Genomic DNA, 18513 nt, shown 5'->3' on the forward strand with positions numbered 1-18513 from the left:
ATCATTTTAACCAATAAAACATCAACATCTGATCCTCTGTAATTCTCAATAACAGCAGGTGTTCATCACTAATGCACAATCAACATTTAATTAGTCTCTCAATTATCTCTTAATTACCTCAACTCGTTGAGGTCTTGGGATTTGACTCGAAACTTGCTTGTGACTTGAAAGGAATGACTTGGTTCCTCCTCTGGTGAAATCAGCTGCTGAGTTCATGGGTGGAATAAACACATGGCAGGACTTTTACTTTCTGACCCTGGATTTGACACCTCTGGTCATAAATTAATCTATTACTTTTCCTACATAATTTTTAACAGAAAAGTGGTAAATTACCTATTTAGGAGTCTTAGACCTTTCCAACGATATATAGTTTGTCATGATTAGATTAGGATTTAATTGTAAAATAGTGAAGTAAAGGTAGGCGTCCCACAGGGTGGACGGTGACAGTTAAGAGGTTAATGTGGCGTGATAGATCGCTGTAGACACCTCAGATCAAGCGATTTGCTTTACTATACTGGCCTGTGCGTAATCAAAGACAAAAGACTAGTGAGTTTTATTTTTGTTCTGGAACTGATGATCCCATGCTCTGCTGCCTCACTGGAGCGCACTCGCCACCACAAATTACAATAGATCACTCTCAGTGTAATCTGTGAAAGTGACGGATGGCCTTCAGATTTTTCCATCACTGTTAAAAAAATTCCGTCAATGATGGAGATTTTTCATTTTAACGCGACCTCTGGACTTTACAGACTTTAATTTCTACCATCACCTCATTCTATGGGTTTCTTCATTGACACACCATCCAATTCAATAGCTTTCGAAAGGAGGGTCACACCGCTCCAAAAAATAATTGCACATTAAAGACATGAAGTATGTTCTATAGCAGGGTTCCTCAAATCTTACCCTGGAGGTCCAATCCACTGCAGAGTTTAGCTCCAACCCTAATCAAACTCACCTGTCTGTGATTTTCTAATGATCCTGAAGACACTGATTAGCATGTTCAGGTGTGTTTGATTAGGGTTACAGCTAAACTCTGCAGAAAAGTAGATCTCGAGGTCCAGATTTGAGGAGCCCAGGGGTGTATTCCAGAAAGCATGGTTAACTTACTGTCAGATAAACCCTGAACTTTCGGTTGATTAACCCCAAACCTTGCTTACTCGAAGTATGTGGTTCCAAAAACGCGTCCGGGAGTAAGTTCATTCAACTCAGAGTATGCTCCTGTTTAAGACTCAAGACATTCTCAACAGAGCGACGAATCGACGAGTCACTATGGAAATGGACGCTAAGAATAAGCACGCCATGCTGCTTCTTTCTTCTTCTTCTGTTCAAAGGTCATGTAGGCCTTATGCTTAGTGCATATCGCCACCTAATTGATGGTTTTGCAATCATTTTTAATTTTTTTCCATTTAATCTTTAATCCTTGAGAATAAGAATTATATTGTTTATTTGATGCTAATTATATATTAAGTCACATCAGATGTGTATTTTTATTATAGAAATACATTATAGAAAATACAGATCCATGTATGAGATGATAATATAAAATGTAATAAATATATATATATATATATATATAGGCTAATATAATAAATTAAACATTACATTTTCATAATAGTGTTTTATAATTTATACAGATAACTGTTATACAGTGAGGAAAATAAGTATTTGAACACCCTGCTATTTTGCAAGTTCTCCCACTTAGAAATCATGGAGGGGTCTGAAATTGTCATCATAGGTGCATGTCCACTGTGAGAGACATAATCTAAAAAAAAAATCCAGAAATCACAATGTATGATTTTTAACTATTTATTTGTATGATACAGCTGCAAATAAGTATTTGAACACCTGAGAAAATCAATGTTAATATTTGGTACAGTAGCCTTTGTTTGCAATTACAGAGGTCAAACGTTTCCTGTAGTTTTTCACCAGGTTTGCACACACTGCAGGAGGGATTTTGGCCCACTCCTCCACACAGATCTTCTCTAGATCAGTCAGGTTTCTGGCCTGTCGCTGAGAAACACGGAGTTTGAGCTCCCTCCAAAGATTCTCTATTGGGTTTAGGTCTGGAGACTGGCTAGGCCACGCCAGAACCTTGATATGCTTCTTACAGAGCCACTCCTTGGTTATCCTGGCTGTGTGCTTCAGGTCATTGTCATGTTGGAAGACCCAGCCTCGACCCATCTTCAATGCTCTACATGAGGGAAGGAGGTTGTTCCCCAAAATCTCGCAATACATGGCCCAGGTCATCCTCTCCTTAATACAGTGCTGTCGCCCTGTCCCATGTGCAGAAAAACACCCCCAAAGCATGATGCTACCACCCCCATGCTTCACAGTAGGGATGTGTTCTTGGGATGGTACTCATCATTCTTTTTCCTCCAAACACGTTTAGTGGAATTATGACCAAAAAGTTCTGTGTTGGTCTCATCTGACAACATGACTTTCTCCCATGACTCCTCTGGATCATCCAAATGGTCATTGGCAAACTTAAGTCGGGCCTGGACATGTGCTGGTTTAAGCAGGGGAACCTTCCGTGCCATGCATGATTTCAAACCATGACGTCTTAGTGTATTACCAACAGTAACCTTGGAAACGGTGGTCCCAGCTCTTTTCAGGTCATTGACCAGCTCCTCCCGTGTAGTTCTGGGCTGATTTCTCACCTTTCTTAGGATCATTGAGACCCCACGAGGTGAGATCTTGCACGGAGCCCCAGTCCGAGGGAGATTGACAGTCATGTTTAACTTCTTCCATTTTCTAATGATTGCTCCAACAGTGGACCTTTTTTCACGAAGCTGCTTGGCAATTTCCCCGTAGCCCTTTCCAGCCTTGTGGAGGTGTACAATTTTGTCTCTAGTGTCTATGGACAGCTCTTTGGTCTTGGCCATGTTAGTAGTTGGATTCTTACTGATTGTATGGGGTGGACAGGTGTCTTTTGCAGCTAATGACCTCAAACAGGTGCATCTAATTTAGGATAATAAATGGAGTGGAGGTGGACATTTTAAAGGCAGACTAACAGGTCTTTGAGGGTCAGAATTCTAGCTGATAGACAGGTGTTCAAATATTTATTTGCAGCTGTATCATACAAATAAATAGTTAAAATATCATACATTGTGATTTCTGGATTTTTTTTTTTAGATTATGTCTCTCACAGTGGACATGCACCTACGATGACAATTTCAGACCCCTCCATGATTTCTAAGTGGGAGAACTTGCAAAATAGCAGGGTGTTCAAATACTTATTTTCCTCACTGTATATGCCAATAAAATATAATAACCATATTAGAGCAATATATAGGCTAACCTTATTTATTACTTATATTATCTGTCACGCCCACTGAAGGCTCGTCAGTAGATCATACATGCTCTGATAGCGCTGAATTGAACTAATCCTGGAACATAACCTGCTCCAAAGCAGGTTATCTTCAGAGAGCAAGTTGCTATGGTTACTTACTTACCCTGAAGGTAACCTCCGATTTTGGAACCGAAAGCTGAGGTTATCCGCTCACTTATCCTCAAACATACCTGGGCATGTCACATAACCTGCTTTCTGGAATACACCCGTTCTATAGGGTCAGATAAATATTTTGCATCTTGTTTTGGAGCAGGGTGACCCTCCTTTGGAAAGTTATTGAACTGGATGGTGTGTCATTGAAGAACCCCATTGAAAACAGTGATGTACATATTTAACATGAAGAGCAAATAATTGTATATTACAGACTTGAAGTATGTTCTTTAGGGTCAGATAAACATTTTGATACTTGTTTTGTAACAGTGTGACCCTCTTTTCAAAAGCTATTGAAGTGGAAGGTTTGTCAATGGAGAAACACATAGAATACAGTGATGGTACTTTTTGAACATCTGCACTAAATACTTGTACATTAAAGACTTGAAGTATGTTCTATAGGGTCAGGTAGATATTTTGCATCTTGTTTTGGAGCGGTGTGATCCTTTTTTCAAAAGCTTTTGAACTGGAAGTTGTCTCAATGCAGAAACCCATCCCATACAGCAAAACATATATTTTGAAATATATTTCGAAATATAGAAAAATGGCCAAAAAATATATTTGATAAAATATATTTTAACATATATTTATGTATGTATATTTTCTGCTAATGCTTTTTGGCCATTTTTTGTATAGACAGTTTCATCGGGCGCACACGCCTGGCCCGAAGTTAACTTCCGGTCTGTGTTTGTTTATCAGTCTTGTTAGTGGCGCCGGCTACAAACGCAGTTAAAGTGATGAGTAATGAAGTTGGGCTCAGGTTGTTGTGCTGTGGGATGTGTTTCCCATACATTTATTTATTTGTGGCTACCCGCCACAATATCAAAACTGACAGATTTTCCAAAAGGCTTCGTTGAATAAACGAGCACGTAATGCAGGTTTAAAAATCAAAACGAGATGCGGGTGTTTTTATGTCATTGTATTTATGAAGGAACACTGTCTTTAGAAAATGTTCAATGTCATTTTCAAGTCCTGCCATATGTTTATTCCATTCTATTTTGAATTAGTGATGAACACCCTGCTGTTATTGAGAATTATAGAGGATCAGATGTTGATGTTTTAAAATTATGCCACCATCATGGAGATCAGTGTTTGTTTTAGTTGGGCTCTTGACCCTTGACTCCTGTGTTAGGTCTCTCTCTGTAACAATACATGTTCTGTTGTAAAGCAGAGAGATCAGTGCTCTACAATGATCAGATAGTTGCCATGAACTTGTTTGTTTATATTCAAAATAATTTCAGCTTCCTTGTTTAATTTACATGTTTAGGTTTTGCATAATCAACCCTGTAACACCATAGCATGCAAGCAAAGTGTTTCTCTAGATTTATGTCACGTATATAAAAATTTGAGCTCTGGTTCTTTTTACATACACAGAGACATCAAGAACCAGCAGATGAATCTCAACAATGGTAACAATCAACAAAATGCTTCAAGCTGCAATGCATGAAAAACTCCCATCATGCAATGCAGTATGAATAATTATTGTCACCACTGTTGAAGATCATATGATAAAAGTTCATGTCTAAAAGCCTAATTCTAAAGAGAATTTTTTTTTTTCTTCTTTCTTTTTTCCCTTTTTTCTTTATTCTTTATATTGAAGCATTATGGTGGCATTAAAGGAGTCTTATTCATTTTTTTCCTTTTTGAATTTTAAGCAGTGTATGTTTGGGCATAAAAAGATCTACAATGTTACAAATCTCAAAGTCCACTCCAGAGGGAGATATTTAGTTTTTTAAGAAAATCCATTTTCAAGAGCTACAGCGAACGGCTCGTTTGGACAACAAAGTTATTTTCCTGTATTTGTGATATCACAAATTGGTCCATTAGAATATCATTAAAATAAATCCGGCCTACGTAAAATTCGAATGGTTGGCGGGTGGGGAGAACCCTTGGTTGAGCACTGCACGTTTCAAAATCGAAACCCGGTGCGGGTGTTTTTATATCACTGTATTTCTGAAGGAAATCGACTCTCTTCAGAAAATGTTGGATGCCATTTTCATTTCATCTTGCATGTGATGCCTGATAAAGCAGCTTTTGTGAGCGGAGAGCTGCTTTGTGTACAGGGTTACCTGGGAAACCTCGCTCTCTACCACTCCAACAGCGCCTCCTGCTGGCAGATAATTAATTTGCATATATATGCCGCCACAAATAGTGTAAATCTGTGGGACTATGGTATAAATAAATTCAACTGTACAACAGTTTCACTGCAATTCATGTCATAATGTTAGAATTAAAGAACAATAAACATAATATATATTACCGTTGCACTTATCTGTACATAGTAAACGCAGTTATTTTTAAGCTGTTGTTGACATCTTATCTAAAACGTGATTTAGCCAAAAAAACAACAACAACAACAATAACGTTACCACTTTAATAGCCTATGTCTTGCAATATCCGTGCGTGCAAAGGTTCTGCACGATCCTCTTGTTCAATATTCTTGAGGTCTCAATTGATATGGCAATATTGACTAACTTGCTGTTTTGGTAAGGGGCGGGGCAGTACTGAAACACCATCTAAGCTGTTCGCCAATCACTACGCACTGGGACAGCTAACCAATCACAACACATTTCTTTTTTCAGAAGGCGGGCCTTCAGGTAAAGCGCCTTTTGTAAAAGAGCATAATAACACCCCATTATCAGAAGTTTTTTTTTTTTTCTTCAATAATCAAATGTACTTCATAAAAAGAAACATTAAAACTACAGAAATGTATAACAAGCTGTGAAACAATATCACAATTGTTTAGAAGCAAATTTTTTTGAATTGCTGAAAGTCTCAAGAGCCCAACTAAAGCAAACACTGACCACAATTATGGTGGCAATGTTTTTTTTTTTTTTTTCGCCAGTTGATTTCATCCAAGGCTGTGGCTGAAGTCAGTTGTAGTTCTTGTGTTTCTCTTTTCTTCAGTGATTTTTATTGTTAACATCAGGTGTTCATCACTAATGCACAATCACCATTTAATTAGTCTTAATTTTATCATTAACTTTAACTCTTTGAGGACTTGGGATATGACTTGAGACTTGCTTGTGACATGAAAGAAATAGGCTTGTTTGAGATGAGCAACATCTGCGCAGAACCGATCACCAGTGATCACCGCGAGGTGCATGCCGGTTAGAAAAGTGTCCGAGTTACGTCCGCCTTGCTCTGATGTCATGTTGACGTGTGCCAAAAAATCCGGCTGTGTCGGATTGAGCAGTCGCATGCAGTTGCTCGCCACGGACTGCGCTGATTCAAAGCATGATGGGAAACGACTGACTGACGACACAGCTTAAAGCTCACTGGTTCAGACAACCGTGATGCTGCGTTCTCTTCTAAAATGTTTTATTTTTTTAATCTGATTTCATGCTATTATGTATTTAAATTGTGCATAAATATTCCCAAACTCTATGACAGTGCGATCTCTGTGTGAGATATGTGATTGTTGTCATAGTTTCTATAAAAATCTAAAATACATGTTTGAATTAAAATTAAAATGGATGATAAATACTCCTTTTGTATGTAATTAAATAGCTTTAATGGAATTAAATTGTTAATCATATTTATATTCATATTAAAGCAACAGAACTGAAGTTATATCATGTTTATCAGCAGCACAGCATATGAGTGAGAATAATGCAATATCTGCCTTTGATCTCGTAGGTATCTCGTAGGCGCATCTCAAACAAGCCTATTGACGTGGTTCCTCTTCTGGTGAAATCAGCTTCTTAGTTCATGGGTGGAACAAAAATATGGCAGGACTTTTAGTCTTTGGCCCCTTGACTTTCCACCTCTGATGATGAAGGAGCCCTACAGCTCAGCACCAGAGGTAATTTTGTAATAAATTTTCAATAATTTTGTTCAGTGTAGTTACTTTTATAATGATGTAACTCAGTTACTATTTGTGAGAAGTAACTAGTAACTAAAACTGGTTACTTTTTTAAAGTAACGTACCCAACACTGTTATTTACCCAGTCAACACGTGAGATCACGCGATGATCACAGTGATATCACACCATTCTCATACGGTGATCCTCACAGTGTGAGTAATATATGAGCTCATTGTGAACTCAAAAAGATGAGCGGGGTTCTTGTTTCTGTTAGACATCTACAAAAGCGCTAATTGAGAATTAACAGATTTAGATGATGATGTTTTATTGTTTTGTTTGATGTTACCATCAATGTGAGTAGTGTTTGCTTTAGTTGGGCTCTTGACCCTTGACTGTACAACATTATATTTTTTGGGGGTGCTGTAACTGTGTTTGAAAAGCACATTTGTTATGGCAAGGAAAGCCAGAAAAGAGACTGCAACCAGGTGATATTGGTTTGTTACTGATGATAACAGTGCAACCATCACCTAGATTCAGTATGCAGTCTTTGTGAGGAGTTATTAATCTAAAGCTTTTAATAATAGCTCTGTGATTATACAGCATAGGCCCCAGCCGTGTCATAATTGTTTATTAAGGATTTTAAAAGAAGACACAAACATTTTGAACTACTATGTCATTTAAACACAAAGAGAGACATCAAGAATCGGTGTATGAATCTCAACAATGGTGACAATCAAAAGCTTCATGCTGCAATGCATGCTGGGTACCTAGTCTCTGTGCAGTGAGTGCACTTTGACCTCACATTAGTATGAGCACACAGTGAGGGCGCTGTGAGGTTACACTTTTAGCTCACTGTTACCTCACATTATGACCTCATCACGAGTATCCTGTGAGCTCATGGCAGAGTCCTGCACGGGTCCTGTTTGATAAACCCGCACCCGCCCCGCACCCGCAGTAGTTAACCGAATACCCGACCCGTTATCCGACAGCAACACTAATTTAATTCCGAACCCGACCTGACCCGTTTGACATAAAAACCGCAACCCGAACCGCACCCGCATTAAATCTACATAAGGCAGACAAAACACCTTTATTTTATTTTTAATGTAACAAGCAATTAACAAGTCATTCTGAGTTAATGCGTTAATATTTTAATAATAAATAATAATAAATTTAATAATAACATTTAACACACGCAGCCCAACAAGTTAACAGAGAGAGAGAAAGCACCATTCAACGTGTAAACAATATAAAACTATTGCGGACTAAAGCTTTTATTCAAACTGTGAATCGATTAACTACAGAAAAGCGAGCAAAGAACGCTCCCTTTAATGTAATCACTAGACTTACAGCTGTCAATCAATGTCAATACAGCTGTCGATTGGCTACAGTGCTCAGTGTTTGCAAATCCCGCTGTAGAAGCAGAATGTCAGACCGAGCGCACGAACACAAGCACGAGACAATTTGAAAGGAGCTGCCTATCAACGTGTACTGGATTAAGTCGAAATAGTCTTGGTTATAATTGTACCCGCAACCCGCCCGTGCCTGTCACCAGTCCGACCCGCACCCGCACCGCACCCGACACGTCAATATTATTCCACCCGTTACGTCAATTTTTGCGGTTCACCCGTCGGGTACCCGTCCGCGTGCAGGACTCTGGCTCATGGTGACATTGCTGTGAGATCAAATTGTTGACTGGGTAGTAACTAGTTCCACAGAAATTTTACGTTCAGTCAATTTCTGTCTTCAAAGTGTTGCCTGAATTGTTATTTTTTTAGTTGGTTCAACATTTACTGAAATAGTTTTATAGTCCATTCAACTAAAATGTTTTAATTTGTCAAACATTTAGAAAACTACAGACAATTGTGTCAATTAAAATTTAACCATTTACTCCATGTGTTTCATATGTTACAATATACATATTTTACAATACACTACAGATTGTGTCAAAGCAGCTTTACAGTACTAAACAGAAAATTCGTATGTTGAAGGAACCAAAATTCCATTGTTCTTCTCGAAACCAGCAGTTTAATTGCAGGCTGCAGCAAAGTCAGATTGTGTAGAGGACTGGTCTGGTTCCTGTGGTCTTGTCCCGATGGCTATCTAGGTGACGAGGTCTTCAGAGGTGATCTGTCTCTGGGACTCATCTCCGCTGACATTCAGGGCTGTCGAGGTCATCTCTAGGTGCTGATCCACTATCTGGTCTGGATACGGACTGGATACGGGTGACTGCAGTGACCATCTGATCTGAATACAGTCTGGATCTAGGTGCTTACGGTGACCTCGGAATAAGATACTAATATTAGATACTAATATTAGATTGTGTCATCATCTTAGAGAGTGGAAGTACAGAATGAAGCAGAATCTCTTAAGCACACATAAGGTTACACATTTCACTCTTGCCATAACTTGATTAATAGTCAAACAAGAAATAAAGTAATAATATAGTATCAATATGAAGGATCTGGCAGCTGGGCATCCACTCCTTCAGTAGTTGCAGTGGAGTGGTCTGGACATGTGCCAGTGATTGGTACCTTGGAAAAACTGACTGGCCAGCATCTGAAAACTTGCAATGATGAGACAGCACCAATTAAACCTTTGGCCACACCCCTGATGGAGAAAGATAATTACAATTTATCTCCAAAAATATAATGATGCCTTTTAAATTATTTAAAATGTAATATCAGTTAATTAAATTTGTGACGAAACAGAAGTTGCAATCTTTTTTTTTTTTTTTTTTGGCACACAAATCTCAATTCATCGCACAACACAGGGAGCATTGATGTTGACTGTGTTCATTTGTTGCAAGGATTTGCAACAGAACATACACAATTCATACTATAAGCCTACACTGTAAAAAATTGCTGTAAAATTTACAGTAAGTTACTGGCAATTTTGGTTCAATCAATAATTACAATTGTACTGTAACAATACAGCAAACTCTTGCATGCTGTAAAATTGTTGTGACGGTGTAAACATTTGGTAAACTTATTTCATTTGATTCTACTTAGAAGGAACATTTCTTAACATAAAACTGCAAACGCTTAATTTGTAATAGTAAAGTTACTAAAAACATGACTAACTCAAATCGTTGCAGTTTATCATCACGTGGTAAAGCACTTAACAAATAAATCATCACTGTATCAGCAACTCTACAGTTACTGTCTTTAAACAAAGCAGCAAAACATCAGTGTTTGTGGCTCATCATTGACTGAAGCACAGGCTCTACTCTCCACCGCAATGGTGATCCACAAAACTAAATTAAACTAACAGATCTCTCTTGTGCAAAATAATACAGTTCAGTTAAATATTTACTCTCCTTATAGATAACACCTGCTGTTAACAAGCAGAATCACTGAATGAAAGAGAAACAAGAACTACAACTGACTTCAGCCACAGCCTTAGATGAACTCAACTGAAATACAAGACATCATTAAATCTCTGAAGATCTGATTAAACAACTCCACAAACAGCATTACCAGCTTCACACATTACAATTTGACTTTATTTCTGTCATATGTCTATAAAAATAATTTGAGAATTAACAGAAGTTTAGTTGTTTTATTGAAAACGTTTAGTTTGACCTCACCATTGTGGCGGTCAGGGTTTGCTTTAGTTGGGCTCTTGACCATCAAACTTTAATCTTAGCTTTTTTCTGGCTGCTGTAACTGTGTTTGTAAAGCACATTTATTATAGCAAGAAAAAACAGAAAAATTTGTGATTACGTGCTTTTGATTGATTATTGATAATGATGTAATCATTATCTAGTGGCTAGATTCGCTGATCTTTAAAGGAAAATTATTATATATTTTTTTTTTGGTGTGTGTGTTTACAATCGCTATATGACCCTGAATGAGATGACAAACTGCTACTGAAAAATTGTAAAAATGTCTTATGCACAAAACTTTTAGTACTACGGCAATGATTAAACACACACAGACATCAAGAATCAGTGTATGAATCTCAACAACGGTGACAATCAACAAAATAAATAAACAGATCAACTCTGAACGTCACAAAACATGCTACTAAAAAATAAAAGCACATAGCAAGAATTAAAGACAATAAGTGGACAATTTTATAATTTATTCATGCCGCAATGCATGCTGGGATTCATGGGTGAGTTTTGTACTGTGCTGGTACCCAGCATGAATCGCAGCATTAAGCTTTTGATTGTTACCATTGTTGAGATTCATACACTGATTCTTGATGTCTGTGTGTGTCTAATTGCTGCCGTAGTACTAAAAGTTTTGTGCACAAGACATTTAAAAAAAACTTTCAGTAGCAGTTTGTCATCTCATTCAGGGTCATATAGCAGCTGTAAACAACACCAAACTAACAAATAAAAAAAAGTATACCATGTCTTTAAAGATCAGCCTCTGAACGAGATCAGTGAACCAAGCCACTAGATAATGAAAACATCATTACCAATAGTCGATCACAAGCACGTAATCACACATTTTCCTGGCTTTTCATGCTATAACAAATGTGCTTTACAAACACAGTTACAGCATCCAGAAAAAAACTAAGATTAAAATTTGATGGTCAAGAGCGCAACTAAAGCAAACCCTGGTCGCCACAATACTGAGGTCAAACGAAACGTATATATGTTGTACATTTGTGTATACATACATGCATTTTAAATAATACGCTTACTCTTTTTTTTAATATACAAGTATTGACAAATTAAGTCTAAGTACAAATTCAGTGCCACTTACTTGACACATTAACTTGACATACACTTAACATAGCCTAAATATTCATTTTTCTTCGGACACACAACTTCTAAAACACTTCTAAATATCCACTCAAAAACATTGGATATGCAGTACATTTTTGTCAATAAATTGAGTCTAAAAAATAACATTTATTATTGCAACTTGGTGCAACTTACCTGACGTGTGAACTTGACAAGATGGCACTGCTGTCTCTCCTGCGAAGTCACTCAGGCATGTGCACCTGTACCTGCAGAATGATCTCAGTGTTGGCTGGTTTTGTTTTTATTAGTTTAGTCAACATTAGTATAGTTAATTGTTGACTGGATTTGGAAATACCCTTTCATTCAATGTTTTTCAAATATATTTGTGTAGACTTAATATAATATGTCCTCTCAACTAAGCCCAAGCAATAAAATTAACTCAACTTACATATTTTTGCCCTTTCAACATTTAGCGAATTGGATTTTTTTTACAGTGTACAATAAAAAATTGTTAGCTGGGAACCTTATTTATTCTGATCTGTTGTGTTCTCAATAATGAGGTCAGATATTTTTCCATCCATTCTTCCATTCTTCATGCAGATGCCAAATAGTATGTTCTGCACAGAAACAAACTCTCTGGGCCTAATCAAACTAAGACAGAATATTCATAGCATTTTACAATATAGGAACAATTGGTTCCTATCTGTTTACACTAGGTATGAATATTTGACAGGGTGGAGTTTTTTAATGAGCTTTCTATAACAACTTTTCCTGGTTTTCTGTCAATACAGATGGACATTGTTGTCTTTGCACAGCCTGCTTTTTTAAACACAAATTTGAAATCATGTGCCATGACAAGAATAGAGGTCTAAGATGACAACAAGGAGAAATTACATTTTTGCTTTAAAAAGTGTTGTTTAAAAATGTGTATAAATATAATTGAAATGTGATCTTTGCATTCTTTTGATATGTTGAAAATATGTCTTAGCGTGTGTTTTGTCTTTTTTGTACACATTTGAATATAAATTTGAATTTTAGCTGGAAGAGACACAAATATATTTAATGTGTTTCCTCATTAGATGAGCAGATAACCATCATATAAAATTATCAGTCACATATTTAGTCAGGTTATTTGGGTGAAGATCACGACATGTAAACTCATATCAGGTGAGACCCTATTTACATGCTTAAATGAGAATGACATGCTTTAGAGTTACTGTCAATCAACCCATTTTTGCAGTGTTATCTTCAATAGCTGTTAGTGATACTGTACATGTTTCATGCTTAGGCTAAATATTGAAATCCTCAATTAAACTTTCATTTGTAGATCATCTAAATCTCTGATATTCACCCTGAGAATGAACTATTAGCCTTTTCAAAACAAATATACATTATCATGTGTACTGAGTTGTGATTTATGCGTAATAAGGGCATTAACAAAATCAGAGGGCTGTTTGTTGTTGTGAGAGTTGTTTAAAGGGTTTACAGACAGAACAGGGAGGAAAAAAAACAACTAAATTCAATGTTTTATACTTGTACTTGTACTTACTTTGTAATTAATTTAAATTAATTTGTAATTCTGAGCAAAAACTGTTTCTACACGTTTTATTTATTTATTTAGTTAGTTAGTTAGTTAATATTATTTTTGTTATTATTTATTGTGCTCATTTTAATTAAACTGGCAGTTTTACATACTCGTGCTGTGTTACTACATTCCCCACTCTCCTCATTTCAGCTCATTTTTGTTTTGTCTCTTAATTTATTTCAGAAAATCAATGCCTGATCTGGTTTGTTGAATAAATATTGAACACATCAGATTTCATAATGGTGTTCAATGTTTTTAAAAGTAAGTATTTATCTTTTCCTGTTTTGATTTAGAAACACTGACAACTGACTCTTTGGTGAAAAAAAAAAAAAAAAAAAATACATGAATCATTTTCTTAATAGAAACATGTGTATTTTATGTACATTTCTGCTCACATATTTTTTGTTACAACCATGTGAATATTTACTTATAATGTATAGTTCATAACAGTTTCATCCCAATGTCATGCACAAACATCACCTCAGACGAATACAGAAGAATACTGTATTCATCCTCAGAAAGTCAAACTTCTTCAACAGTCTACATTCAGTTTATCAGTTAACGTGTGTTCCAATTCCAGAGATGACATTTTCTGAAACTGCAATCACAAAACAAACTAAATTTTCTTTTAGCAAGCAAATAAAAAGTTTAATGGCACTGAAAATGGTTATAGACTTATTAATAACATAAATTAGTATTGCACTATTGCTGCATTTTTTTTTATTGTTAATTTTTATTTATTTATTTCTAGCTCCGATTGGTTTTCTTTGCTATAACTGACTATTTTTCTTAGAGTTAAATTTTAAAATGCATCTATAAGTAATATAATGAAATTATTTTGATCAAAATCATATTTCAAATAACTTGGAAAGCCCTACAAAAAGTCACTTCTGTCAACTTGTCAAGGTCCCTGTCATCCTGCTGGCACTGTTATTTTGCGGTAATGCAAATATGTTATTTGTACACAGTAAAACCTCCAGTGTTAAATCAACACTCCCAGTGTATATATAATCCACACTCATAGTGTTAAAAAAGTAACACTGAAGCAGTGTTAAAGTTAATGAGATAATTAGTTTAGTAATTGAGTGATGATTGAGCATTAATGAAGAACACCTGCTGTTAACAAACTGAACCATTGAAAAAAAGAGACGAAACGAGCAGAAAAACAAGATCTACAACTGACTTCAACCACGGCCTTAGATGAAATCAACACAAGATAAAAGAAGACATTAAATCTCTCAAGATCTCAGCAGAGGATGATTAAACAACTCCACAAACAGTATCACCTGCTTCACACGTTACTAACCAGATTGACTTTAGATGTTGATGTTTTAGTTTTGTTTGAATTACCATTATCGAGGTCAGTGTTTGCTTTAGTTGGGCTCTTGACCCTTGACTTAAAACATTACAGTTTCTTTGGCTGCCATAACAGCGTGTTTGTTTAGACATGTTAGTTATGGCAATCAGGTGTTGATGGTTTGACTTCTATAAAGAAATCACCAGCATTTAGTGATGCACATAACTGGTTTCATGCAGAGCATTGTCACTGAGTGATTAAAATTTATTTTGTTCACATAAAATATAAAGCTTGATCCATCAGTTTTAAGATTAATCTGAAAGACTTTTGAAAGTAAATCGGCACTGAAAGGTTAAAACTGCATTATCATACAGACATCAAGACTCAGCATATGAATCTCAACAATGGTGACAATCAACATATTCAGATAAACAGATCCTCTGTGAACATTACAAAACAAGCTACTAAAAGTCACAACAAAATAGCAAAACAAAAGGAAATGGTAAGAATAAAAGAAAATACTAAGACAACTGCATAATTTATTCATGTCGCATTGCATGCTGGGAGCCATGGATTAGTTTTGATTGGTGCTCCCAGAATGCACTGCAAAATGGAGCTTTATGTTGATTGTCACCATTATTGAGATTCATATGCTGATTCTTGAAGTCTGTGTGATGAAGAAAAGTACATTTTCAGTGCAGAATATGTTTCAAAAGTCTTTCAGATTAATCTTTCAGGTCGTTATGTGCAGAATCTCAATAACAAAGTTAACTAATAAATCTGTCAGTGACTATACTCCAAATTAATTCAGTTCCTCAAGCCACTATACGCTGATTACATCTTTATAAACGTAACCAACTACTGATCACATTTTCTCTTGGCTTTTTTTCTTTTCGCCATAACTAACATGTCTAAACAAACACGCAGTTATGGCAGCCAAAGTAACTGTAATGCTTTAAGTCAAGGGTCAAGAGCCCAACTAAAGCAAACACTGACCTCGATAATGGTAATTCAAACAAAACTAAAACATCAACATCCAAAGTCAGTCTGGTTAGTAACATGTGAAGCTGGTGATGATGTTTGTGGAGTTGTTTATTAATCATCCTCTGCTGAGATCGTGAGAGATTTAATGTCTTCTTTCTTGTGTTGATTTCATCTAAGGCTGTGACTGAAGTCAGTTGTAGTTCTTGTATTTCTGCTCGTCTTGTCTCTTTTTTTTCTCTTTCTTTCAGTGATTCAGTTTGTTAACAGCAGGTGTTCTTCATTAATGCTCAATCATCACTCAATTACTAAACTAATTATCTCATTAACTTTAACACTGCTTCAGTGTTACTTTTTTAACACTCTGAGTGTGGATTATATATACACTGGGAGTGTTGATTTAACACTGGAGGTTTTACTGTGTACTCAATATGTTTTTTGCAATCCAATTTTGATTGGCTTGTTAAAGTTTTTCCTGCTGCTGATTTGTCTGTGACTGGAAGGGAGTTTGGGTGTGAGAGCAGCAGGCGGAGGTGAGAGGACGCAGTCATGCAGAGAGTTTCAAAGGGAAAATTGGTGATCTGTGTGTAGGCCTAAATTAAAGTCTAAACAGCTTTGTAAAGTTTAAAGAACAGAGTGTCTATTTACACTAAGTGCAAATAGCCCACCTTGTTGCCAGAGGCTATTTACACTAATGCCGAGTTCACACTGCACGATTTTCAAACTCGTCGGATCGCTGTTGTTTTCACACTGTGTGACTATCTGGGGTAGCATTCAGTCGCTGCTGTGTTCACACTGAACGATGGATCGGCGACAGGGGCTTTCACATTGCACGATTTCACAATAGGAAGAATCGCCGACAACTCTGTCTGATCCGCAAACTACCTTTCACAACAAAACACACGCGAGAAGTGATAAGGAAATAACGTGAGAACCTGCGTGTGTCAGACCGTTGTTCTTAAGAGAGACTGAAAGTATTAAAAAAATATAGCCTGCAAATTGTCTATGCGCTGATTTCCAGCTACAAAAACAAAAACAGATTATGCAGGAGGGAGATGCAGGGAACAGGGGTTGTGTTCTGCAAAGAGTGGTAAATAATAATTTTGCAGTAACTGTTATGCTGATGTTGCGGCTGGTCAAGCGTTTGTGCTTGTTTCTGTATGATATAATTGTACATTAAAATACTGATATGGTCTATAACTCCTCACGGAGCTTCCCTCTGCCCTGTATCTTTGTCTCTCGTTGGCTGAAGGTCATCGTGATGTAGTTTTCAGTCAGAAATCATTGCACACAGCAGGATTGTGAATCGCCGACAGCTCCAGATATTTAGCATGCCAAATATTTCGCGGGCGTCGGCGACGTGTCGGCGATTCTCTCAGATCGTGTCTTTGGTAATTCACACTGCACGATTGTCACTCGCGTGAACGAGCTCCGATTTGCCTCCGATGTCGGGCATTTGTCGGCGATTTATCAAAACCTGTCGGCGAGTGAAAAATCGGGCTAAAATCGTGCAGTGTGAACTCGGCATAACTCCACCACATATCATATCAGATCGGAAAGGCATTTCAATAAAATGAAGGAAATATTCAGAAAGTGGGAGATAAAGTGCCTCACGGGTGTTTATCGGTTAGGATTAGGATTTGGGGTAGGTGTAGGGAGGGCTTTATTGTCCCAATAAGGTGGCATCCATTTAATAATTTTAATAAAAAAATACAATTTACACTTAATACATTATTATTGCGTACTGTTTCATATTGGACTACATTACTGAGGTGCAGATATTTGCCACTATTTGCAATAGATACAGATATAGATAGACAAAACCTGAAATGTAATGAAATTTTGCTTCTACCATCTAATTGTTGATGCAAGTTCCAAAGATTTAATCGTGTGAAACTAAGACACTCTTCTGTACACCAGGCTGTCCTAGAGCTGAATAAGGTACACATAAAATGAAAACTCAAGGAATTGTGCTTTTTTTCTGTTGTTTTTGTTTTTTGCTTTGAGTTCTGTTGTATTTATTGTGTCTATGTCTATTGTGAATTGTGTTATGTTTGTGAAGAGTTTGCAAGAAACATACAGTTATGCAAGAAAATGTCAGACTTTGTCTGATAATAAAGTTTATATATGTCTATCTATCTATCTATCTATCTATCTATCTAATCTATTTGCAATTAGTATAAATAGCAGAAAATACTGCTATTTTTACCATAGTGTAGACAGAATCATTCGTTATTTGTACTTAGTGTAAATAGCCTCTATTGCTAAAAAATAATAAAAATGATAATTTACACTCAATACGTTATTGCATACTGTTTTATAATGTACAGTGCTACAGTAAAGAGGTGTAAAGATCTGCTAGCTGCACTAAGTAGTATAAATAGCGTCTATTATTGCAAAGCAAATACTCCTATTTTTACATAGTTTCAATCAGGGGTGTCAAACTCAAATCCTGGAGGGCCACAGCCCTGCAGAGTTTAGCTCCAAACCTAATTAAACACACCTGATTCAGTTAATCAAGTCCTTCAGGCTCAATTGAAAACTACATGGAATGTGAGTTGGAACTAAACTCTGCAGGGCTGCGGCCCTCCAGGAACTGAGTTTGACACCCCTGGTTTAACAAGTCTATCCCTATTTGCACTTGGT

General features: G+C 36.6%; 1 protein-coding gene across 1 annotated transcript in view; it reads left to right on the forward strand.

The window, feature by feature from the left end:
• Positions 1-13148: 13148 nt before the first annotated feature.
• Positions 13149-18513, forward strand: part of LOC131550609 (uncharacterized) — a 33783-nt gene continuing 28418 nt past the window's right edge. Inside the window, exons 1-2 of the mRNA XM_058792821.1 lie at positions 13149-13171; positions 13773-13850. Coding sequence (XP_058648804.1) covers positions 13829-13850 — 22 coding nt within the window. The 5' untranslated portion in view covers positions 13149-13171; positions 13773-13828. The remainder of the gene's footprint in view (positions 13172-13772; positions 13851-18513) is intronic.

Source organism: Onychostoma macrolepis, chromosome 01 (assembly GCF_012432095.1).
Source record: "Onychostoma macrolepis isolate SWU-2019 chromosome 01, ASM1243209v1, whole genome shotgun sequence".
NCBI classification, from domain to species: domain Eukaryota; kingdom Metazoa; phylum Chordata; class Actinopteri; order Cypriniformes; family Cyprinidae; genus Onychostoma; species Onychostoma macrolepis.